The sequence below is a fragment of the Gymnoscopelus microlampas genome (genome assembly GCF_963454915.1).
Source record: "Gymnoscopelus microlampas genome assembly, chromosome: 10".
Taxonomy (NCBI): Eukaryota; Metazoa; Chordata; class Actinopteri; order Myctophiformes; family Myctophidae; genus Gymnoscopelus; species Gymnoscopelus microlampas.
The window spans coordinates 47,656,236-47,681,225 of NC_139947.1; the positions used below are offsets into that span (position 1 = coordinate 47,656,236).

At 41.0% G+C, this 24,990-nt stretch overlaps 1 protein-coding gene across 1 annotated transcript; it reads right to left on the reverse strand.

Moving 5' to 3' along the window:
• Positions 1-9,214: 9,214 nt before the first annotated feature.
• Positions 9,215-24,990, reverse strand: ddx20 (DEAD (Asp-Glu-Ala-Asp) box polypeptide 20). Its single transcript, XM_084068353.1, has 12 exons — positions 24,784-24,990; positions 22,582-22,676; positions 21,305-21,473; positions 20,544-20,658; positions 19,402-19,544; positions 18,346-18,484; positions 17,645-17,703; positions 17,105-17,187; positions 14,813-14,918; positions 12,842-12,943; positions 11,854-12,038; positions 9,215-10,884 (listed from the first exon to the last, which is right to left on the reverse strand). Exons 1-12 carry the CDS (start codon positions 24,983-24,985, stop codon positions 9,766-9,768), a joined length of 2,517 nt encoding a protein of 838 aa, XP_083924479.1. The 5' UTR covers positions 24,986-24,990; the 3' UTR covers positions 9,215-9,765.

The following is a 24,990-nucleotide window of genomic DNA, read 5'->3' on the forward strand; positions in this document are numbered from 1 at the left end:
ATGTCATCATGAGAGATCAACAACGAATCAGCGACCCAGGTTACATTGGGCTTAACATGTTAGGTTCATGTGTGCAGTACTGTATTCTTCCATCTTCTCATGCTGATTGCCGGTTAGAACTGTCTACTCAGAGGGGGGGGGGGGGGGATATCTGTAATGTTACTGTTGAGTGTGTCACATCAGTCATACTTCAATTCAATAGAATTCAAAGACATATTCATGCAATTAGGTCTAATTATTGTCTCCACCAGGCTGAAAGGCATGGCGAGAGAGTATGTTCTGCACCCAGTCCGTCCGTCCGTGTATCCTGTCCGTCCGTTAGCAGCTAATCTCCGGCACCGTTGGTCCGGTCGCAGCGAAAATGTGCACACACACTCCCTGGATGCCAATTCATAACCTCTGCCCCAAATCTTTCACATGGGCCTGTTGTAGCGCCACCAGGAGGCTGATTTGTGCAAAACCCATTTTTTGATAGTACTCCTACAGATTTTATCCAAACGCCATGCAAATCGGTACACAGTATCTCACTCGGATACTGTGCGATTTTCCAGATTCCATCCTCATTGGCTAAGGTTGGCTTCCAAAGTTGGCAGGATTGGTCCGTGTTGAACAAAATGCCTCAAATCATGAACGCAGCTTGCCATTGCCGTGAAATTTCACACGCACATTCCCACTAGGCCGAGGAAGAAATGCCACCCTTTTCACATTGGCCTGTTATAGCGCCACCAGCAGGTCTAATTTAGCATAACACATTTTTTGAACAAAATGCCTCAAATCATGAATGCAGTGTCCGATTGCCGTGAAAGCCCTAAGAAAAAATGGCACCCTTTTCACATTGGCCTTTTATAGCGCCACCAGGAGGCGACAATAACGTATCTGACCTGGCGGAGACCTGTGCTCCGAGGAGCACTTTTTCTAGTTTTATGCTGATTTACTTGCAACAGAATGAGCATGAGAACTACAGTATAATGGAAATAAGGCTACTGTATTTGCCCTAGTTTTCAGTACTCAAACCCAAGTAGGACACAACACAACAACTTGAATATACATACAAACATCTGAAGACGAACCAGACACACAATCTATAGACCAGCAACTAAATACAGTCAGCATGGTTATAAATAGTGTCTGGGGATCGTTAAGATCAGGCACAGGTGAATTTAACACATGAATCACATGAATTAACACAAGGAATCAAGGCACTGGGGAGAAGGGAGTGGCAGAGGCAGCTGACCGTGATAGTAGGCATTTGGCTTCAAATTTCAAGAATAAAGTCATAAAGTGTTTGATAAACCATTTTAGCCATTATGGAAGACTGCCAGTCTGCCCACCCACCTTCCATATTTCCCTGCACCCTACCAGGTCCACGGCTGACTCTACAGTATTTCCAACCAGCTGGACATTGTATAAACTTATAGAACATCCATTCCTGACTGTCACAGAGCTATGTTTAACATTAGACATTGCCTGGACATTACACAAAATAATGGATAACATAATGGATAACATTCCTTGGCTAGAAATCTTACATTCTTCTTGAATGTGTATTCTACATTTTATTGGCGTTTCATACTTTGTCAGTTGTGTAGCCTACAGGGGGTTCTCTGCCTGCAGTGTGCGTTCAGTGTGGTTATAGTGCACACCATTCATTCTATGATGGAGTGATTGTCCGCATGGTGCTGTTGACATGGTTAGAAGCCTGAAGCCTGATGGTCTGTTAACAGATTGAAGCATTTTGTTGTTAATAATACTGTATGAAGTTTAGCACCTTGTATTGATTTTACACAAAGAATTGCCACTGAAGTGTAATACCTTCCCTTGTGTGTGAAGCACATTTTAATTGTACCAAATAACTAATCAGATGAGAGCAAACAAGAGAGGTACAATAGCCTGCCTCTGTCTGTCTGTCTGTCTGTCTGTCTGTCTGTGTCTCTCTCTCTCTCTCTCTCTCTTCTATAAGGTCTGACTACTCATCAAAGCGACTGCAAATTTCAGATTTTGTAATAAAATATGAAACAAAAAAAACATTTTTATGATAAGCACATTATATTATTAAAAAAATACTTTCTGTGGCTTGTTAATTATACTTTATTGTATTTTACTTTAACGCTTGTGGTGTTAACAATACAGTATAGTTACACACACACACACACACACACACACACACACACACACACACACACACACACACACACACACACACACACACACACACACACACACACACACACAGGGCTTTAATAATTGCACTATTGGTCAGGTCAAAGTTTGGCCTGGTTTAGTGTTAGGAAAAACACGGTTTCCATTTGCCAACAGCAGGACTCTTAGCAAGATTCTTAAGTCTTGTTATGGCTCTAGGCAACTAGGAAGAAATTACTATGTATGTTTGGCCACAGAAGTAGTTTTTGCCATCAGTCACAGAGACCTTAAGAGATTTTGGCCAAATGACCTCTACTGTGTGTACAAGTTTACAACAGTATTTATATTTTTGTTGAACCTATTAGGTTTTCTAAATGCACCCTAGTCAATTTATTATGAACCAGAAGACATGATCATGAGACACCAGCTCATCATTTCATTCTCACCATTTTCTAATCCTACAATCCCTTTTTGACAGGATTCTACTTCCTTTTCTTTACTTTCCTGTGACTTTTAAGAGTGTCTAAAACATCACAGCACCTTTTATTACAGTAAATACTCAACACAAAGACACGTGATACCTATAAGCAATCCCACCATTCTGTGTACTGTTAATGTCTGTCTATTGTGAGTCTGGACAGTTAATGACTGTCAGTTGCTCTTATTTCAGTCTCTAAAATAAGTCCATCATGGCCGTGGTCCATGTTAAATGTACTGCATATATCTACGGTATACCACATGATCAAAATGCTGTTTGCAAGCTGACAAGAGAATAGCAGATCATAGATATAGCGACCACAAGGAACTTTCCACTCTGGCTTAATACCTAGAAGGGGCTTATTGCACAGGAAAGTGGTCTGCCTGGTACATCACACCTTTTTTTCACAGCTTTTCTTCTCACACGAACATCTCAACACACTTTTTTAAAAGTCATACCTACAGCAAATGACGCTTTGACAATCAGCAATTCAACACAAATAGAAGAAATGCAGAACAATGTGTCATTTAATTGATACTTTTTGATAATATACAAATAAAGTAAATTAAAGATAATATGGATTAGAATAGTATCGGAAACAATACGTATAATATATTTCTGTTCATGAAGCCTCTCAAAAAAGCTATTTTGGATGCAAATGGGATTATTATACAAGTGGAATGATAAAGTATTATGAAACCATAGAAATTTAGCAAGCTAAACAAGTAAGAGAAAAATCATATCTATATATTTTTCTTTCCTCAAGTTGACATCGCGTGCAGATTTATTTTCTGGTCATGATTAAGGTGAGGAGGGCTATTTTATTTTTCTTATAAATATTTTAATTAAAGGAGAATAAAAAACGTAACAATTAACAGTAAAAAGTTATCGGACGTTTTTTTTTAATAAAACAAAATATATGCACACAATAAAGCATCACAAACACAACAATGAAAATATATAACATTGAAAATACAACACAAAGAAAACAAAAAATATCAGACAATCAGAAAAACACTTAACATTGAACCTATATAATGATATTGTATAATTAATGAAAATAAAACAGAGAATAAAACAAAAAAGATACAAAAATAGATACAAAAAGAAAGTAAAAATAACAAATCATGTATTCACATGTATAACCATATATGTGAACATGCATTGTATTATGAAGCCAAAAACCTTTGTCCTGTTTTTTGTTTTTTTTTCTGTATTCTTTTTTTCTTCTCCTTCTAATTTAACTTTTGTGAGAATTAAATTGTTTTTCTTTGATTGTCATGGATGTATTTTATGTTGAAAGGGTAGGCAATATAAGCTATGTAGCTTCAGCCTATACCTTTTTCTCAACTATGTCATGTATTATTGCTGCTGTTGTTTTAAGAAAATAGAGAATATTGTTTGCATAGTGTACACATGACCAAAAATAAAAATCTGCAAAGTGAAGTGAAGTGAATCTCTCACAACCTCCATCCTCCATAATTGTGCTAAAATGTACGTCAACATATTAAGGAGGGATAGGCTATAGTATAGGGTGATAGGACCCGCAACTTCTAGGATCTTTGTCCTTCTTGAGGAGGAGAGAAATGGCAGCTTGTGTGAGTGTTGGGGCAAGGAACCATGTTTAATAACTCATTAAATACTTCCAATTGCAGTGGTGTAAAAACTTTGTATTGAATTCGTTATAAACCTCAGCTGGATAACCATTTGGGCCTGGGGTTTTATCACTCTGCATCATGGCCCCGACGGCCCCAGTAATCTCGTCTTGTTTAAGAGCTTGATCCAACAATGCAATGTCTTCCCATTGTAATGTAGGCATCTCTAAATTATTTAGGAAATTTCCCATATCTGCAGTGATTGGATGATTATTTTCTGGCCATGTAGATGATGGTTAAGATGACGAGAAAGAAGAGCACAACTCCAGTTCTGCTGATGGAGAGAAACACCAGGATTCTCATCTGGTTAGGACAGTCATCTTCCACAGCGTCGACCGCAGCACAGGAATAATTAGCAGCATTATGGACGGTACAGTTCAGAGTCACTGAGTCTCCTGGATGGACTGACTTCTTTGGCGGCTGCTGGACAATCGCTTGGATGCTGGACGTGGAACCATTAACAAGGAGCCTGATTGATTCATTGAACTGAATATCAAATTTCAGCATCATCCCACAGTAATATATTGCAGAGTCTGTCAATTGCACGTTCGAGACCGAGACATTGAGATGATATATTCCTTTTCCTGAGACCACGGAGAAACGAGGATCGTTCTTAATTGTATCTGACAAAGTCATTTTATTTTTTAACGTGTCCCATAAGACTAACATCTCAGGTTTATCTCCAAGACGTTGTTTGAACCAGTAAAAGTGATTCATGATGTCGCTTTTGTCCAAGCAGGTCAAAGTCACGTTGTCTCCAACATTAGCCATTATGAAACTCTTCTGCTGTTCTAGGGTAGAAAGCCGAGCAAAAGGAACTGCAAACAGAAATACAAAAAAATACATATAAATACATATTATTTAAAGAACGAATGTTTGTTATGGTTGTATGTAAAATAATTGTGATATTTTACCTTCTTCCCACAGAAGTAAACAAATTAGATGCAGGATGATCTTCGAGGCAGCCATCACCTTCAAATTTGTCTCTCGAGTGGAAAGAGTTTATGGATGTAGACATTTTAAGAGGCGTGGCTGTGTGTGATTGGTCAAACTGATTGATGATGTCATGAGAGATTGACAGCAAATCTATTAGTAACTCGGGCTATACATTGGAACATGGTAGGCTCAAGTGTGCATTATGTTGATGGTTGACACATCAGTAGTTTATATTATTACAGTGTAAGGATATACTGTGTGTGTGTGTGTGTGTGTGTGTGTGTGTGTGTGTGTGTGTGTGTGTGTGTGTGTGTGTGTGTGTGTGTGTGTGTGTGTGTGTGTGTGATTGAATACTTTAACAGTTTGCAAAAAAAGGCACGGTGAAGCATGCAAAAGAATGCTAAAAGGATACCCCAAATGGAAACTAGCCTTAATGGAAACTAGCCTTAAGGGCTTAAGGCTAGTTTCCATTAAGGTCCTGTATATTCAATTCATCAAGACATTTAGAGACAAACAATTCAGTAATATGCAAAAACATCATATATACGAGTAGTAATAAGAAAGAAAGATATGTACAGGTGTGTGTGTGTGTGTGTGTGTGTGTGTGTGTGTGTGTGTGTGTGTGTGTGTGTGTGTGTGTGTGTGTGTGTGTGTGTGTGTGTGTGTGTGTGTGTGTGTGTGTGTGTGAGATACATGTGGCTACTCGGAGCATGCCAGGCTGGTTCTGGAGAAATCCAAACGCTTATCCAATCAACTTAACACAGAGCTGTGCACTTCCTTTTGTCCTCAGCAATACACCTGCCAAGCGTGACGTTTTTCGGTCCGGATGAACGGATGCAAACACTTTCTCTTAGTGGCCTTGAACACAACATTGTCCAGTTTATTGTCCGTGCATATGAATTAAAGGTACCAGAAGGACTTTGGACTGCTGGCTATTGCTATATTTACTGTGAATCTTTGTGAGCCGTGCACCCGCAAACTGTACCATACACAGACTGAGAGTGCTCATTTTTATTTTCTTTGACAGTTTATTGACTTTTGGACAAACGTTTTTGTTCAGCATATTGTATGCGCTTCTTCTTTTGTAGGTCTTTCATTTGCTGTTTGCTTTACTGTGTTCTGCCTTATTTTTGTGTTTCTTATTGTCTTATCGGTCTATCCCTTTCATAGATTTGAACTGGTATTTTTTTCTTTCCTTCTCTTTGGTTTCTATTGTGTTCATGTTTTCAGTCTAGTTTTAGTGCTGTCTTGACGTGGAAGTTAGTCACCTGTGGTGAGGTCTCTTCACTGGTTGTTGTGGTTTAAAGAGCAACATCTTTACTCTACGGTATATGAGGTGCTTCCTGTTGTTGCTGTGAATGCACAGGTGTTGGTGTTTTCACCCCAGAACACGCAGTCTACCTCCTTTCTCTTGGCCTCATACCACTTCCACATTGGTTTCCCTGACTATACCAAAGCAACATTGATGTTTTTATCATAACTCAAATGTCAACAGAATCAACTTTAAATGACTTAAAATTATTATAATACATCATGTTAAAATGTTATGGCTAAAGATTTATTTAACCCACTTACCCCAGTCCCTCCCACACCTACTTTCAGTCTTTCCGCACTTCAAAAATAATATTCTGATAACGTAAAAGTACATTTCAGTCTTCCTTCAGTTAACACGCCTGTGTAGCCTGGCTTTCTTAGCATTGTTTTCATATCTTGACTTAAACTGTTGGTTGACAAAGGTTCATGTCTCTTACTCTGACCGCGTTGGCTAAATACAATTGTCATTGTAATTACATAACTATGCAACAGAGCAAATTCTACTTTTTATCAACAAAAGCCTTTATTCATTGTGCAGGATTTAAAGCTTGTCTTTATTGTAACCACAGTGCGTGCATGTGAAAATGAAAATAAAAATAAAAATGAGGACAGCCAGTGGAGGGGGGTTTGAGCAGTGAGTTTTCCACATCAATCAAGTTTTAAGAATACTTGATATGTAGACTATATATATTTATGTTGCTTATTACCAACCACAACCCCATGATGTCTACAGCCTTTAGAAGTTGACCCTTGGGGCAACAGTCAGAGGTAGTCCAGTAACTTAAATAAAAGATTCGGCCACAGCCTGTAACTCAACATTAAGCTGTCCTGAAAAAGATGCATTCGTAGTGAAGCAGGATTCATGGATTATAAGTGCAGGATGCAGCTAGAGCTGGTCATCGCTGAAATTGAGGCTAAATAACAGGAGCCTACTTTCCTCAGTTGGATGTTTTCAAGAAAATATGTAAAGGTCATATTATGTTCCCTGCTATAAAGAAATAAACAAAATAAAGAATATAAAAAAATAACAATGCCATGCTCCTTGGAGGATGAAGCCTGACCATTTGAATGATGATCTTTCCTCTAGCTCCACCCTCAGACCAAAATGTCAACTTTGCACATATCTTATATCATATTGGCAGAATGCAGGTTGTACTATACTTTTTCCTCGTTTTGTGTTAAAGACTTTCTGTAGCTTGTTAATTATCGCAACCTTCTTAACATGATGGCCCACGTAATTTTTTCAGTGAAACATTATAATAAATATATATTTAGGCCGTTATTTTAAGAAGGCGACGTTATGCTACTTTACTTTATTTCATTTTAAAGGTTTTACTGTTGTTGATAATATAGGTTCTAAAAATACAAATGTTCACTGAAGTAGTAACATATTACCTAAGTGCTCTAAATGCACCTTAGTCAATTTATTATCAACCACAGGTGTCTGTGAATCTGAACAGCAAAGCAGAATAATGGCAGTTTCTCTTATTTCAGCTCTAAAATAAGTCCTTGTTAAATGTACAGCATATTATCTTCAGTACATAACCAAAATGCTGGCTGCAGGCTGACAAGAGTATAACAACAATGAGGCACCGTTCAAAGACATAGCGACAACAGGAAACTTTTGACTGTGCCTTAATACCAAGAAGAGGTTTGACACAGGAAAGGTGGTCTGCTGGTAGCCCAAAAAACTGTTCTTCTCACCCCCCTCACACACCCACCCACCCACCCCCCCACACACACACACACACACAGACACCCCCCCCCCCCCCCCCCACACACACACACACACACACACACACACACACACACACACACACACACACACACACAAAAAAGTCATACCTAAAGGAAATGAACTCTTGAAATTCAATGATTCAACAAACATCATGAATAGAGGAAATGCTGAATAATGTGCCATTTGATTCAAACTTGTGATAATAGCAAACATAATAAGAATAGATCAGTATCTACTGACTAGGTGTAATTATTATAGTTCATAAAGCCCGTTTAAAAAGCAATTGATATTATAGAGGCAAAATAAAATATTATGAAACAATTGAAATGAAGTAAGGGGAAAGGATTCAACTAGCCAAACAACATGTTGATATGATGTCAGTGTAGATCTATTTTCTGGTCATGTAGATCAGTGGTTCTCAACCTTTTCAGGCCTTCAAATAATATTTGAACTGGGGACCCCACCCTGACAAGCACTTAATAAATATAGTGAAAATAGCAGATCAGCTATTTTCAAAAAGTTTGCCTTCTTTTATTATTTGACAATTTGGCCAAGGTTTGACCAGTTTTTTTTTATCTGTTGATTACTTTTGATGCTGTATTGTTTTTTTTCTTTACTTTTTATTGTAAGGTATTAAAGAGGTTCACTGTCATCTGGGAACCCCCAAAAAAGCATGTTGGTTTCAATGTTTTTAGCATTGTATTTGTCTTAAACAGTAGGCTACTTTCTGTGTTTTTTTGCAAACTGTTAATAAAGTATTCAATCAATCAACCTCCACCTCAAATGTTTCAAATGGGGCTCAGGGTGGCGCTATAACAAAATAAATCCATTCTATACTGTTTATAGTGTACTGACATTTCTTGTTTACAAAATGTTTCATTCATGTATAATAAATTGACCAATATAAGAGTTTCATCAGGAATAACAAAACAATCTTTATTTTCAAACTATTTTCAAACTGTACTCCATACTTGCTCGAGTTGTACCCTGATCATTGGCAGTAGATAACAACTTTAATCTTCTATACAGAAAAACAAATGATTCTATTTTCCAAAATGGTCTTCCACTTTGAAGGCAGATACACAATTCTCTCAAACTTTGTTTTCCAGAGAGATCAAAGCAGCAATTAGCATGTTTAGACATCATTTCAGTGCTAAATACAAAAAAAAACTAAGCAAGTTTCTATGGATGGATAAACAAAAAAACATTAATGTACGAATTTCCAAATTAAACACAATAGTATTAGAAAAATAATGTGTAATAAGAAGACAGGTTTGGATGCATTCAGTGGCAAAGGACCCCCAGTTTGATATGCATTAGGCCACGGGACCCCCATTTGACACCATTTCTTATCTCCCGGACGCCAATATACACTGTAAAATCCTCAGTGTTTAACTCAGAGAGAGTACAAATAGAACCAAATGGACCCGTAACTACAGACCCCTAAACGTCCAGATTTGGACCCCTAGGGGGACCCGACGTTCAGACCCAGTGCCTAAAGACAATTAATGTCTGAGCATTTCTTTCATATAGACGGCGTTCATACGATAGGCCGCCATCCAGCTGTGAGCTGCACTGTAGTAGCTGTGATAATCCTGGTGCTGAGAGGTAGGCATGGACGCATAGCAGTCCTCCCAGGCTCTGTAGTACGCTCTCCAGTAGCTTTCGTTACCCCACTCCTCCTCTTCCTCCTGCTGAAGCTCTCCCTCAAGTTCTTCTTCCACCGCTGCGTTCGCTTCATCCCTTCCCCTCCGTCGTCGACTCCCTCTCTTCTCCAACGCCTTCCTCTCTTTCCCAGTCGCTCTGCTCGGGTCCCTCCACGATTCAGCTCGAGCGGTCATTGTTGGCGGCGCCGCCGCGTTGGTCCGCTCGCTCGGGGGAAAGCGAGGTGAACGGTCGCCATTCTCGGGCTGGGTGTAAGCCCTCCCCTCCGAGGCGGGGTCTATCTGATGACGGCCATCAGGCACGGAACAACGTTTAAGGTCTTTGGTTCTCGTAGAAGCTGCCTGTGGTTTGCCCACGCCGGCGGATCTCGTTTCGGTCTGCGGTCGAGCGACTGCTCCGCGTCCAACAACGTCTTTCGTCTGATAAACGCTCGCGGGCGGCTCGTCTCCCTGCCCGCTCTCTTCCATGTCAGAGTAAGAGCTCGAAGAACTAGAGGCCGGGCCGGGAGTTGAAAGATCGGAGGTGGTCTTCTGTACAGGGGAGGGCTTTGCGCGCGTCGGGGGGCGCTTGATGTTGTGCGCGCTCACTCGCGTGAGCGGCCGCTCGCCGTCGTCGTGGAGCATGTGCGTCTCGTTCTGCTCATCGAGGCCGTTTCCCTCTCCTTGACCTCCGAACTGCCTGATGACCTCCACCGACCTCCCCGGACCCTCGGTAATGAAGCTCTGGAAGTCCAGCTCCGACTCCTCGAAGGTGACGAACCTTGACCTCTGAGTCTTGAAGGAGCTGAGCGGAGGGATTTTGGGCAGCGCGTCCTGCAGCTCCTGACGAGTGGGCGGGGCGGCAGGGGGCGTGTCCTCGGGGGGAGGTGCCCTTCGAGGTTTGACCTCGCACTTCACGGCTGGCTTGTGTGCGAGGTGGCTCTGTGCCGGCTGGCTGGAACCACGGTCCTCTGGGCAGGGCTGTCACCACCAAGACATAGTAGTTGACGATTAATTGTCACGCGAATGATTGCGATTAATGATTTGAATTGTGTTTTTGGCATTGAACATTGGAACATATCAATAAAAAATACATCTCGTTTTTTCACGGAAGCACAGCGAAACCCTCCGTGATTAGCAACCATCAGGGGATCGATCGTACTGGAGATAAATATTCTGTTTGAAACTACTTGAAAAGGTAAGAAAATCGCAAAATCCTGGCAGTCTGGGCTTTTTGGGCCATTTAGTGATTGGCAGTGAATGAGTTAAGTATTCAATCAATCCATCTCCATCTCAAATGTTTCAAATGGGCCTCAGGGTGGCGCTATAACAAAATAAATCCATTCTATACTATAATTGTGTTTTTGGCATTGCACATTGGAAAATAAAAAATACATCTTGTTAGCCTTTTAGGCTTTGTAAAGAAAGATTGTACAGGGCAGATATCACATACAGTAACTTGAATATACACACAAATGATTGACTATGACCAGTACCAAAAATGCGCAAGTTATTAAATAATGTTTAACAATTTTATTAAAAATAATAAACAATCTGATCTTCAAGCTCACACAACGCATCGAATCGCGATGCATTGTGAGCTTGAAGATAAGTATTTTAGCTATTTTCTTTTTAAATGGATGAATGTATGCATTTCAATAGATTCATTTACACCGATGAAGAGAATCGATTCTGACGATAATAAAGAAAATGTTGCGATAATCTCGTAGATCAGGCGATTACGTGGACTCTTTTAAAGCTGCCTTGAAAAGACACCTATTCTCTCAGGCTTATTGCATACAGTTGTTTGTTGTTTTGTTTGTTCGTTTGTCTGCTGGTTGTTCATAGTTTTTGATGTAAAGCGTCCTTGGGTTTATGAAAGGCGCTATATAAATTCAAGCTATTATTAATATTATTATTATGATGATGTAATGGTTGTGACAGGCCTACCTCAGGGTAAGCGTTGCCGGCTCTCTGGTCCCTGATGGGGGCCGTAGGGGCCAGGACCTCAGCCTTGGCCCGTCTCCTCTTCTCCGTCTTGGGGAACAGCTTGTGTGAGGAGGCCCCTGGGGTGGAGGCCTCTACCGTGACCCCCCAGTCACACGTCTCCTCCATCAGGCCAGGCTCTATGGGGGCTGAGAGGACACGGGGAGGAAGGAGCAGAGGTTCTGTTGAAACTCAATCGTCTAAATGTACATGAGCAATAGATTCACAGTGGTAATATTAACCCATTAAGACCCGAGGCCGATTCTACAAATGCCTTTTAAAATCAGTAGTTCTCACACACTCGAAAATGTTTTTAAAAAAATAGCAGATCTACAAGCTTGCAGCGTGGCACGAAGTGACGCGCTGTGAGCTTGTATATCTGCATTTTTTTAATAGCCAACGCTAAACTCTAAAATGACACAGATGCTTTCCCCGTTTAAAATAATTGTTTGGATTGGAATAATTTCAAGTGAATTATAATTGAAAAGGTAGTCTAAGTGATGTTTTTTTGGTTAAAACAAAACGTTTTTTGGGGGGAAAGTTAAAGCGCTATATTCTGAATAGTAACCATTCATATATATAGTGTTTGTTCAGTAACATGGGTCTCCCAGTCCCCGCCTCTCTTTTCACTTCTCTCTCCCGATTGGATAAAATTGGTATCCCGACCCAAAAATACCGTTTCTGTTTACTAAATGGCTGGAGAGACAGGGAGACTCCTGTTACTGAATATAACAGAGGTCTAAGGCAATGATTACTTTAAGAATACTATATAGCCATTTAACACTTATTTGAGCAAAAACAATATATACCGCACCTTTAAATTAAACTACGGATTTGGCTGGGGGGAGTCCATTAGACCCCCACTTTGGAAACCACTGCAGTCCAACACAACACATCAACATTAAAGGAGTAAACAGACAACATAATGACAGTTCTGCAGACAGAGACTCACATGGGAGCAGTGACAGACGCAGGCTGCACTTCTGAGCAATGGCCATCATCTGGTTCTCCTCCTCGCCGTGGCAACAGTAGGTCACTGCCAGCCCCTGAGTACCTGTCAACAAAGAGAAACAACAGTAGGTCACTGCCAGCCCCTGAGTACCTGTCAACAAAGAGAAACAACAGTAGGTCACTGCCAGCCCCTGAGTACCTGTCAACAAAGAGAAACAACACTTCATTCACAGAACCTATTCATGACAGTCAGTTGATGGAGGGGACATGCATTATGTGGTCTGGGACAGCACGTGCACACACATGCACTTTCTGTGACACATTATTTTGGAAATGGAAATACAATATTAATCCCTGAGGGGAAATAAAACACTACAGACTGCTCTCAGCAGCAATGCATACAAGCATATAAACAGCTATATGCACATACTGTGCATACAGCCTTATGCACAATATATAGTTTTAAATTGACCCAATGGTGTTTCAGTGTCGACATTTGTTTCGTTGTATTTGCTCTGTTGAGTTGAATTGCAAGAATTCACCTAATGTCTAACCTTAACCAAGTAGGCTACTGTAGCCTCCTTGTATGCCTTTGTGAGGTTTTGATTCTTGGCTATTTTGACTTGTCAAACCGCTACTTTTATTTTGAACATGGAAGATGGTTCAGATCATCCTACCACTATATAATTGAAATGCCTGTCCGGGGTTGGTCAGCACACGATCACTCCACTTGCCTCCTAACTTAGTTGCCACAGACTATTGATCAGTGCTCTGGCTAATACTTAGGCTTCTTTCCCAGTGATCGGACTCTCAGCTTGAGAGAGGAGAGGAGGGGAGGGGAGGGGAGGGGAGGATAGGAGAAGGGGGAGAGGAGAGGGGGGAGAGGAGGGGAGAGGAACAACTGACATCTAGATGTGAGGGCCGCAAAGCGGCCCAAATCTCTAGTTATGATGATTATGAGGATAACCACCATAATCATATGCAGATGATTGGATGTATCTTGACCTTGACTAATTGGGACAAACCTGGAGCCACTCAAGAGGCTATAAGGGCTGGATTAAACAGCTATATAACCTATATAAGTGCTCCTTGATTGCACCAAAACTCCCGATTTAGAACAAAATAATAGGCAGGCTACACTGCCTCTCTTACATCAGTGAAGACCCCCAGTTTGACAAGCATTAGGGCACAGTGCCACATTTGATTACACATTTGCAGACCCGTAAAGGGACCCCCTGAACCCCTGGACCCAGTGTTGAGAAACAGTAACTAACATAATGATATAGGACTGAGAGACGGCATTGATGCTAAGCGTGTCTCGTGTAATTTTGGTAAACCCAATGGCTCTCAAAGTGGGGTCCGTGAGGGGGTTTCAGCAGGGTCTCCAGATAAATGATTGATAGCTAGGAACCAAATGGAGTATGTAACTCAGTAAGTACGCAAAAACATTGAGCAGCATGGAACGTTGGAGTTTGGAAGCGCTCGTTGGAAATCACTCAACGGTCCTGCGTACCACCTGTTTCTAAATGTCACATAATGCAGGAGGCAGCAAGATGTTGGGTTATTGAAAACGAGCGCTTCCAAACTCTGACACTTAGAAAAATAATCACCTGCACGTAATTTATTGACAGAAAGTATCTCATAACATGTCTAGTTTGTCTACGGTGGATTTATATGAAACACAAACTTTGCAGATAGAAAGAGGATAACTCAAGCTTTCCGTACAGCTGCCATGTTGGTGAGTTTAACATCGTTTTCTGTTTGGATGTATGGGCTGTCAAGGCCAGTATTTTTTTGCCACTCAGTAGGCGTTCCGGCATAACTTCCTGGTACGATGATGTCACGCGCATAGCCTCTATACATACCAAACTGTGGTTAATTGAAATTAAATGGTTCTAGAACCACCAAACGGCATGTGGGACTGAATCAGAAGGCCTTCTTTGCACAAATACAACAAAAAATGTTGACTGACCGAAGCGGCCGGCCCGTCCGATGCGGTGCATGTAGGTCTCCCAGTCCTTTGGCACGTCCAGGTTAATGACCAGGTTGACCTTCTCTGCATCGATGCCCCTGGAGGTCTGGGAGAGAAAGACACAACACACAATGAACAAGAGAACGACAGAGATCAAAGCGTGGCAGTTGAAGCACTGGAGTGAAGGGGGCTGTAAGGTATGTGGTTTAGTGCAGCCTTTCACAAAACACAGGGACCAAAATTCAGGCCAAGTTTATGGGTCGTGAATAAATATCCTTTTTTTTTTTACCTTTCCTATAACAATTCCATTTAAGAAAATCTATTTTCTTCCCCACATTATTTTCAAATATTTTAAACAATATTAAAAAATAAAAAGCTCAGAAATGTCAAAATAGCCAATCTACAAACTCACAATGCATCACATCACGCCACGTTGTGAGCTTGTAGATCGGCTATTTTCTTTCTTTTGGGCGATTGTCTTTATTTTTTAAACAGATGTATTTTTGTACATTTGGGTCGTGGGACACACCAAATTGCATTTTGTTTTATTTCAATAGAGACAGTGAACAAAGAGACAGGAAAGGACCCTATGCCAACTGCAAGAAGGACTGTAGTGGTAGGTGCTCTTACCAGGTGAGCCACCGGGTGACACTGTTCAGTTACTTCTTTGGCAAAAATCATATGATGGAATAATAACAATACTAATAATATTCTAATCTAGACAAAATGAGTGACTGCTTTAAGAAAACAAAAAATGCACCGATCCCAGTGTGGAGAAACTCTTACATTATATACACTTTTCAGTTGTCTAGCCCCTTGGCCCCTTCTATAGTCATAGTGGAGCAGATAATGTAATATTTGGGAAGAATTGGGGGCATTTAAAAATCCAAGAGGGCAGACAGTTTTTAAAATTGCCGGAAAATGTTCACATTTTGGAAGCCAAAGGTAGCCAATCGGAATGGTGTGTGTGTGTGTGTGTGTGTGTGTGTGTGTGTGTGTGTGTGTGTGTGTGTGTGTGTGTGTGTGTGTGTGTGTGTCTCTCTCTCTCAACAGGTCAGTTGAGATGTGCACTCTGTTCTGGTACTGTTTCAGTTTTATAGTATAGTTTGTTCATTACTTTTGATGCAGTAAAGGCCTTTTTTCTTTTCTGAGGTATTAAAAATGTCTTTAAAGAAGAAGAGGTAGTACCATATTAACATTAGACAGAAAAAGACATATGTACAAAAATGTATTTTGTGTTGATATTTGAACTGTTTGGCTGCTACTATATATGTCTATGAACTGAATATCAAGGACCTCAATGGAAACAAGGCCGCAAGGACTTTTTTGGACGGACCTTTTAGACAAAGTATTATAAATGTAATTGTGATGTTTACAGTACATTTTTTGCCTAATAAAATATTCAATCAATCAATATTCAAATTGTCCCTTCACTGTCATCCGGGGACCCCACCCAAAATCATGTGGGGACCCCCCTGGGGGTCCTAACCCACAGGCTGAGCTAAAAGCGAGGGAGAAAAACATGGGTCATTAGGTTTAAATTAAAAGCTGCTAGATATGTGCACAACGCAGGAAGTGAGATCCCAATGCAGCTAATGTAATAGGCCAACGGGACCCTCTCTGCCCTGCCTATGAACCAGATGTGAGGGGGAGGAAGAAAAAGACCCCAGTGAGACTCCCTTCCTCTCTGTCCCTGGGTGTGTGTGTGTGTGCGTGCGTGCGTGCGTGTGTGTGTTGATTTCGTCGACTAAAACTATTACGAAAAATGTTGGTCGACTACCTTTTTTCACTGACGAAAACAAAATAAAAACAAAATAAAACTAAGCTGCGATGACTAAAACTAAGACTAAATATAGTAACAATTTCGTCAACAAACAAAAAACTAGACTAAAATGTCAGGGAGGGACTAGTGGAGACGAGATCCAAGTCATTTTATGTTTGGGGCTCGGGTGTTGCGCTCTGAAAATAGCAGATCTACAAGCTCGCAGTGCGACACGTTGTGAGCTTGTAGATCTGCTATTTTCAGCCTGCAACCAAGTGTAAAATCTGGCATTACGACGCCATCAAGGCACCGCCAAAATACATTATAGTCGACTAAATCAACTGTAGATTTAGTCGACTATAATCTTATGATATTTAGTCGACTAAAACTAGACAAAAACTAAAACATTTCAGATGACTAGAACTAAATGGAATTTTATTCAAAAGACTGACTAAAACTAAACTCAAAATTTGCCGTCAAAATCAACACGTGTGTGTGTGTGTGTGTGTGTGTGTGTGTCTCTCTCTCACCAGGTCAGTGGAGATGAGCACTCTGCACTGGTACTGTTTCAGTTTGGACATGGCCTCCAGTCTCTGGTCCTGACTCAGGCCTCCTGTACGGAGAATCAATGTAAACATAATTCACATATCAGATCGTTGCCGTCAGGCAGAAACCTTGCATCTACAAATTTCATATTTTTTTCATAAATGAATGCCTTACGGCCCTACAGTACGTCATCATTACAAGAGTGTCGTGCAAAGTAGCGAAAAATTGCCGATATACAAGCTCCCAACGATGCGACACGTTGTGAGCTTGTAGATCTGAAAGAGTGTAAAAGTGAAAGTGGAGAAATATGTCTGTGGGTTTTATAAATATTGAAGCCATGAAAAGAATTAACAAGAGCTTATGACTACATAGGATCTATTGGAACGGTTTATTTTTTCCATTTTCTGAAAAGTAACGGTATTATACCAGACCCTCTAGTCACCAAATGTACAAAGTAAGCAACAACACAATCATAGCATACATATATATACACACACACACAGACACACACACACAAACCTCACCTGAAATACAGACAGCAGGAAGGCCTTTGGAGGACAGGATGTCTGCCAGGTGCTGAGCCCTGTAACACATCATTTTTATTTAACCCATTGAGACCTGAAGCCGATTCTACATGTCTCCTAAATCTCAGCAGTATTCTGAAAAACCTATGTTTCTATATCAGTGGTGCTCAATCTTTTTCATGTCAAGGACCCCCAAAAGTATGTATTTGGCCACGGACCCCATCAAAATATCTTGTTCCAGGGACCCGCAGAAGCAAATATTTGAGTTACAAATGTTCGCTTTAAAAATATATATATATATTCAAAGATTTGCACACATTTTCACAAATTTTCAAAAATAGCAGATCTACAAGCTCGTAGCGCGGCACTCGGTGCCGCGCTATGAGCTTGTATATCTGCTATTTTTGAATAGCCCAAAGTGTAAAATAATGCTTTCTAGCTCAAATCTAAAAATGACACAGTTCCAGGTCTTAATGGGTTAAGATATGAACTAAATAAACCTTTTGAGCAAACACAGCTGACATACCTCCACTCTGACCATACGTATGCATTCTTTATCCACATTACCAGAAATGAGAAGTGAACTTTCAGTTGCCTCCTATTCAATCTGCCCTCACTTCATCTGTGTTTCAATGTAGCGTCTCCGTTTATAATACGTTTATTCTGTAAAGTACAGTACGAGATGAAATCAACAGTGTCACCTTGAGTGTAAGTTGGAGAAGACGAGGGCCTGGTTGAATGGTACTTTACTGAACAGCTCCAGCAAATGCATCACCTTCTCTTCGAATACTTTATGAGGCAGACCATGAGACTGCACCAGCTTGTAATACTGCTTCAAACCTACAAGGGGGCGCACACAGACACAGAAACTAATAAAATCTTCATTCAATCATATAAATTCACCTCATTGTAAAGCAGTGGTTCTCAAACATTTCCATGTCAAGGACCCCCAAATTGATATATTTGGCCGCAGACCCCCACCTGAAATGATTTTGTGCCAGGGACACCCATAAGAGAAGATTTGTGTTAAAAAATGTCACGTTATTTAATTAAATGCTTTAGAAAATAGCCGATCTACAACGGTTTGGATCGCTTATTCTTTTAAATAGCCTTTTAAATAGCCAAAGTATAACATGGGGCTAAAATAATTTAACAGATTTTGATGCTATATCAACTCATTTTGACAGGGACCCCCTGGAACCGCCTCAAGGACCCCTGGGGGTCCCCAGACCCCACGTTGAGAGCAACTGCTGTAAAGGCAAGTAAAGGTATGCACCTTTATATATATTCAAACACAATTCATTCTATCTGGGCCCTTGAAATTATTATGAATGTAATACTGTATATCAGTGGTTTTCAACCTTTTTCATGCCAAGGACCCCTAAATTGTTATACATTTGGCCGCGGACCACCATTTGAAAATGTTTTGTGCCAGGGACCGCCAGAAGCAAAGATATCAGTACATTTTTGCTTTAAAATTTTTTTTTTTTAAAGATTATGCACACTTTTTCAAGGTTTTTCAAAAATAGCAGATCTACAAGTTCATAGCGCGGCACTCGGTGCCGCGCTATGAGCTTGTAGATCTGCTATTTTTGAATAGCCAAAGCTAAGCGGTTAAAAATGATTGTGACGCTATTAACTAATTTCGCTGGGGACCCCCTGGTACTCCCTCAAGGACCACTGGTGGTCCCCGGACCACTGGTTGAAAACCACTGCTGTATATATAAATGTACGTCTGACCGTGGAATGGCCGTTACCTTTGAGTCCCGGGTCACTGGGGTTGAGTCTGACAAAGGTAGGTTCTCTCATGTACCGAGCCAGGTGCTGAGCAAGGGATTCTGGGTAGGTGGCGGAGAGTGCCAGCATCTGTTTGTTCGCTGGCAGCGAAGAGAAGATCCAACTGGAGAGAAAGGAGTGCATTAGTGTGTGTGTGTGCGTGCCTGTGTTTGTGTACATAATTGTGTCCAACATAGGGTACCAGTTACATTGCAGGACACATGGGAGGGAGGAGTTATTTAAGTAAGCCTTGCCTATCTCTATCTCCTGTTTCCTTAGCGTGAGGCAGCTTGATGTGCAAGTAGGCCTACACCCCCAACTAAAAAATGTTATTCCAAATTTGGACTAGAAAATGCTATATACATCGCTACATCTAAAATGACACAGATACTTTCCCGGATTGAAAGGTATACCAACGTATAGGCTTTAGAGAAGAGGGTGCAAGGTATTAAAATAACTTTTTTTTTTGTTTTTTTCCATGAGCTTTGAATTGCGGGATATTGGTCTGTTCATGCATGGGTTAAAGTTACATTTTTGAGACTGTCCTGCAAAATGCAGCCTAGGAGATCAGATCACCCTGGTCCAAGATGGTTGCTGAATGCAGGTGAAAGCATGAATACTTCTCTTTTAACATAATAAACATACTGTATGTAGGCACACGCCCAATGCTAACTGCCTGCGTTGATGCAATGGATGAGAAGCATATTGCATTGGCATCTATTATATTAACCCATTAAGACCTGAGGCCGATTCTACAAAATGTCTTCTAAATCCTTTTTTGGAAAAAACGTTGTTACTATGTCAGTGGTTCTCAAACCTTTTCACGTCAAGGACCCCCAAAATGATATGTTTTTGGCCGCGGAGCCCCATCTCAAAATATTTTGTTCCAGGGACCCCCAGAAGCAAAGAAAAGAGTTCGCTTTACACAATATATATTCAAAGATTTGCACACATTTTCTCGATTTTTCAAAAATAGCAGATCTACAAGCTCGTAGATCTGCTATTTTTGAATAGCCAAAGTGTAAAATAATGCTTTTTAGCTCAAATCAAAAAGTGACAGAGATGCGTTCCAGGTCTTAATGGGTTTAACACAAATAAATAATGCTAAAAGTGTACGTCATACTTGATCTGCTCCTGGAAACTGCCCTCTTCCAACAGTTTATCTGCTTCATCCAAGACAAACAGTCTGATGCTGGCTGTAGACAACATCCCCAACTCAATCAGCTGCTTGATACGCCCTGAAAACAAGAAGAGAACAAACACCAAAGCTATGAAACATTCAGTATCAAGTTTTAACAAAGAAGTCAATGTGAATGTTGCTAGGGCTGTCACGATCATGAAATTCTGATAAACACATTGGCTGCCAAGAACGCAGATCTGCGTTCATTTGCGCAAAAGCCCGTTGGCTGCCAAGGACGCAGATCTGCTTTCTTTCAAAAAAATAATAATTTCAAAATAAGTTTTTTTTTTTTAATTTTTAAAAAAAACCCAAAGACCAAGGAGATATGATTTACCGAAGATTTAGACTCCCATCCACTTCCTTGTACCTTAAAACTTAAAAATTATGCATCTCGGCTCCTAAGTGCTTTTTTTTTCTCATTGAAAAAGTCTGGCAGCCTACTGTAGGTAAAAATTCAAAAAGCTGGCAGCCAATGAGTTAATTGTCATACAAATGATTGAGATGAATGATTTAAATGTGTTTTGGGCATTAAACATTGGCTCACATCTAAATGTGGTTAACATTTTCTAAAACGTAGGAACATTTTTCAACAGATACATTTATAAAGATGAACGGAAACAGTTCTGACAATTTTGCGAAATATGGGATTGTCTCAAATAACTGCGATCAGGCCTAAATGTTGCATCGATGTCCAAAACACTGACCTGGAGATCCCACAGCTACGTGACACTTCTTCAGGTGTATCTTGTCCTGACTCACAGCTGTGCCCCCTATAAAAACGTGACACTGCAGACCCTCCATGCAGCTCCCTATGGCCATCACCACCGCATGGATCTGTACGGCTATTTCACGCGTAGGAGCCAGCACTAGAACCTACAGGTTGAACAAAAGAACGCACATGGATTTTGTTTGGTGATCCAGGTGGATTTTGTTTGGTCAGAGATTTATTGGTGTTATGTTTTCAAGGTTCAAGGTTCAAGGTAACTTTATTATGTCCCAAAAAGGGCGAATGGGTTTGCAGCAAGAGTTATCAAAACATATTTCATACATTGAAGAACATATTTCATACATTAAACATATCTCTCACTGCTGGTCGCTGCGTGCGCTGCGCCCGTTCCCTCATTGCAAGAATTGGGGGGGAGGGGGGGGGGGGGGAGGAATGGAATGGAACTTCCAATTATAAGTTTTGTAATTATCTGCAAGAGCAATGCGAGAAGAATCACTTTTTTTGGGGCTTTTATGCCTTTATTTGACAGGACACTGGCTGACAGGAAATGGGGAGAGAGATGGGGGGGTGACACACAGCAAAGGTCGTCGGGATCGGGAGAAGAACACGCGACGCGCTGTCAAGCTGGATTACCAGCGTATACAGTACATGTGGTATGCGCCTGGACCGCTAGGCCAGGCGCATACCATATACAGGCCACGAGAACAATTACTTTACTGTTCATCTAAAAATGTTCTATGCCAGGGACTCCCCCAAGAAGAGAAGATTTGTGTAAAAAAAAAATCCGATGTATTCATAAATACGTTTTCAAACACTTTTAAAAAATAGCAGATGTACACGCTTTCAGTGCGGCACGGAGTGACGCGCTGAGAGCTTGTGTATATTTTTTTTTATTCGGTACGTTTACATCCAGAAGTTACGTAATCTAAAAAACAAAAATCACCCTGTCCGCTGCAATGTTATCAGATTTATAAAAATACATTTATCTCAGATTTCTTTTCACAGATTGCATTTTTGGTGAAAACAAGCTATATTCAACTGCCGATAACTACAGAACGGACGATAGTGTTTTTTTTCCCGGTCTCTCTTCTAACTGACATTGTTTGTTTAAAAAATAATTTCTGTGAATCGTCAGAAGACTCAAAATAAGGTAAAACCGCTGGCAGTGGCAGATTAATGACTTAATGAATACATGGCAATGAATATTAAGAGTCATATTTAATGCATATCTTCACACGGTTCTGTAGACCTCACCTGGGTTGTGGCGTTCTCCAGAACCAGAGAGTCCAGTGCGATGGTGGAGAACACGCATGTCTTCCCCGTGCCAGACTTGGCTTGCACTATCAAATCTGGAACAGCAAATTAATCAAGTTCAAATGTCTCTCTCTCACTCTTACACACACAGCAAACACAAAGACTCACCATAACCGATAGGCAACTTACACAAAGACTCACCATAACCGATAGGCAACTTAGAGGCTATCCAACCTCTAACAGAATCTGAGTGTATTAACCCATTAAGACCTGAGGCGATTCTAAAAATGTTTTCTAAATCCTAACAGTTTTTTGAAAAAAATCAAAAAAATATATTTTCAAGATTTTTGAAAAATAGCAGATCTACAAGCTCATAGCGCGGCACTCGGTGCCGCGCTATGAGTTTGTATATCTGCTATTTTTGAATAGCCAATGAAATCTAAAGTGACACAGATGCATTCCCGGTCTTAATGGGTTAAAGCACGATGAACTCGCCAATATTGCAACTGTATCGTTTGTGTCGTTTTATTCCACCGTTTGTTGACATGTTATTATGAGTTACTTTCTGTCAATAAGTGTTGCTTTTGCGGAGCACTTGTTTCAAATCACTCAACGTCCTGCTAATAGGTGCAATTTTCCAAACAGGTGGTTTAAAACGAGCATTCCCCCCCAAAAAACAATACTTCCATCAAAATCAAGGCTGCACTTTTTAATTTATTTTTTTAAACAAAATCTTTCTTCACAGAGACAAAGAGGATAACCCCCATTTACTACAGTGGTTCTCAAAGTGGGGTCCGCGGACCCACAGGGGTCCTTGGGGGGGTTCCCAAGCTAAATTTGTCAATATATAGCATCAAAATCTGTTTAATAACCACTGTAACCCTATTATTCGAAAATAGCAGATCTACGGCTCACAACGTACAGTGTTGTGATGCGTTGAGAGCTTGTAGATCTGATATTTTCAAAAAATCGTGGAGTTTTTTTTTCAGATCGGGGTCTGCAGCAAAAACAAAATAAAAAATACATTAATTTGGGGGTCCTTGACATGAAAAAGTTTGAGAACCACAAATGGAACCAAATGGACCCTAACGGGTCCATTTGGTTCCATTTGTACACTCTCAGAGTTAAATTAACATTGAATTTACAATATGAATTGGGGTCCCAGCGGTATAAATGCCATTAAATGGGGGTCCGTAGCCTAATGCATGTCAAACTGAGGGTCCTTTAAAATGAAAATGGTTGAGAATCACTGCTAGAGAGCCGTGAAAACCTTCTCTTATTGGGGTCCCTGGCATATCTTTTCAAATGGGGGTCCGCGGGCTAATAAGCGTCAATTTGGGGGTCCTCCTTGACATGAAAAAGTTTGAGAGCCACTGGGCTAGAGCATTGGTTCTCAAAGTGTGGTCCGGGGACCCCCAGGGGTACTTGAGGGGGTTCCAGGAGGTCCCCAGCTAAATGATGGACAGGAACCAAATGGACCCTGGGTCTGTAACTCTGAGAGTGTACACATGGAACCAAATGGACCCGTTAGGGTCCATTTGGTTCCATTTGTACACTCTTAAGAGTTAAATTAACATTGATCTTACAAATTGGGGCTTATTACTCCCTTGTAGACGTATATAATTCTGACGTTTTCAATCCACGAGAGTTGTAGGGTTCACGCGGCACGCCCCATGGAGACAAGGACTTTCTGCACTATGCCCCTCAGATACTCCAAAACATGTACAAATTGAAAATAAAGGTGCTTACCACCACGCCCCAAATGTTAACTCTCGCTACGGGGTAGTAGTTTAATGTAATAATCCATATATTTCAATAAAGAAGTGTTTTAATGCCGTCTGTGGCCGAACGCCATTTTTTCACCCTCGTTCACTTCCTGTTTACATTTAGTGTAATTTCGGGTTTCACCGGATGCGCCCCCTCACTACCCGTCCCTACCACCCATTGGGAACTTCCGAGAGAATCGGCCACAGACGGCATTAAAACACTTCTTTATTGAAAGATATGGATTATTACATTAAACTACTACCCCGTAGCGAGAGTTAACATTTGGTGCTTGGGGGTAAGCACCTTTATTTTCAATTTGTACATGTTTGGCGTGTCTACGGGGCATAGTGCTGAAGTCCCTGTGTCCATGTCCATGGGGGGACATAAATACGTCTACGAGAGTTGTATTCTACAGCTAGGGCTAGAGAGACTCACCGAGTCCACAGCGGCCCAGCGGGATGGCTTTGAGCTGGATGGGAGAGGGCTTGGTGAAGCCTGCCTTGGACAGCCCCTCCAGGACGGGCTGGGACAGCAGCAGGGACGTGAAGTCGATGCCGCCGTCCGACAGCAACACGTCGTCGGTGCGGCTTCGCGTTTCAATATCGTGAGCAGCGGCTGTCCTGATGGAGGCGGCCATGTTGG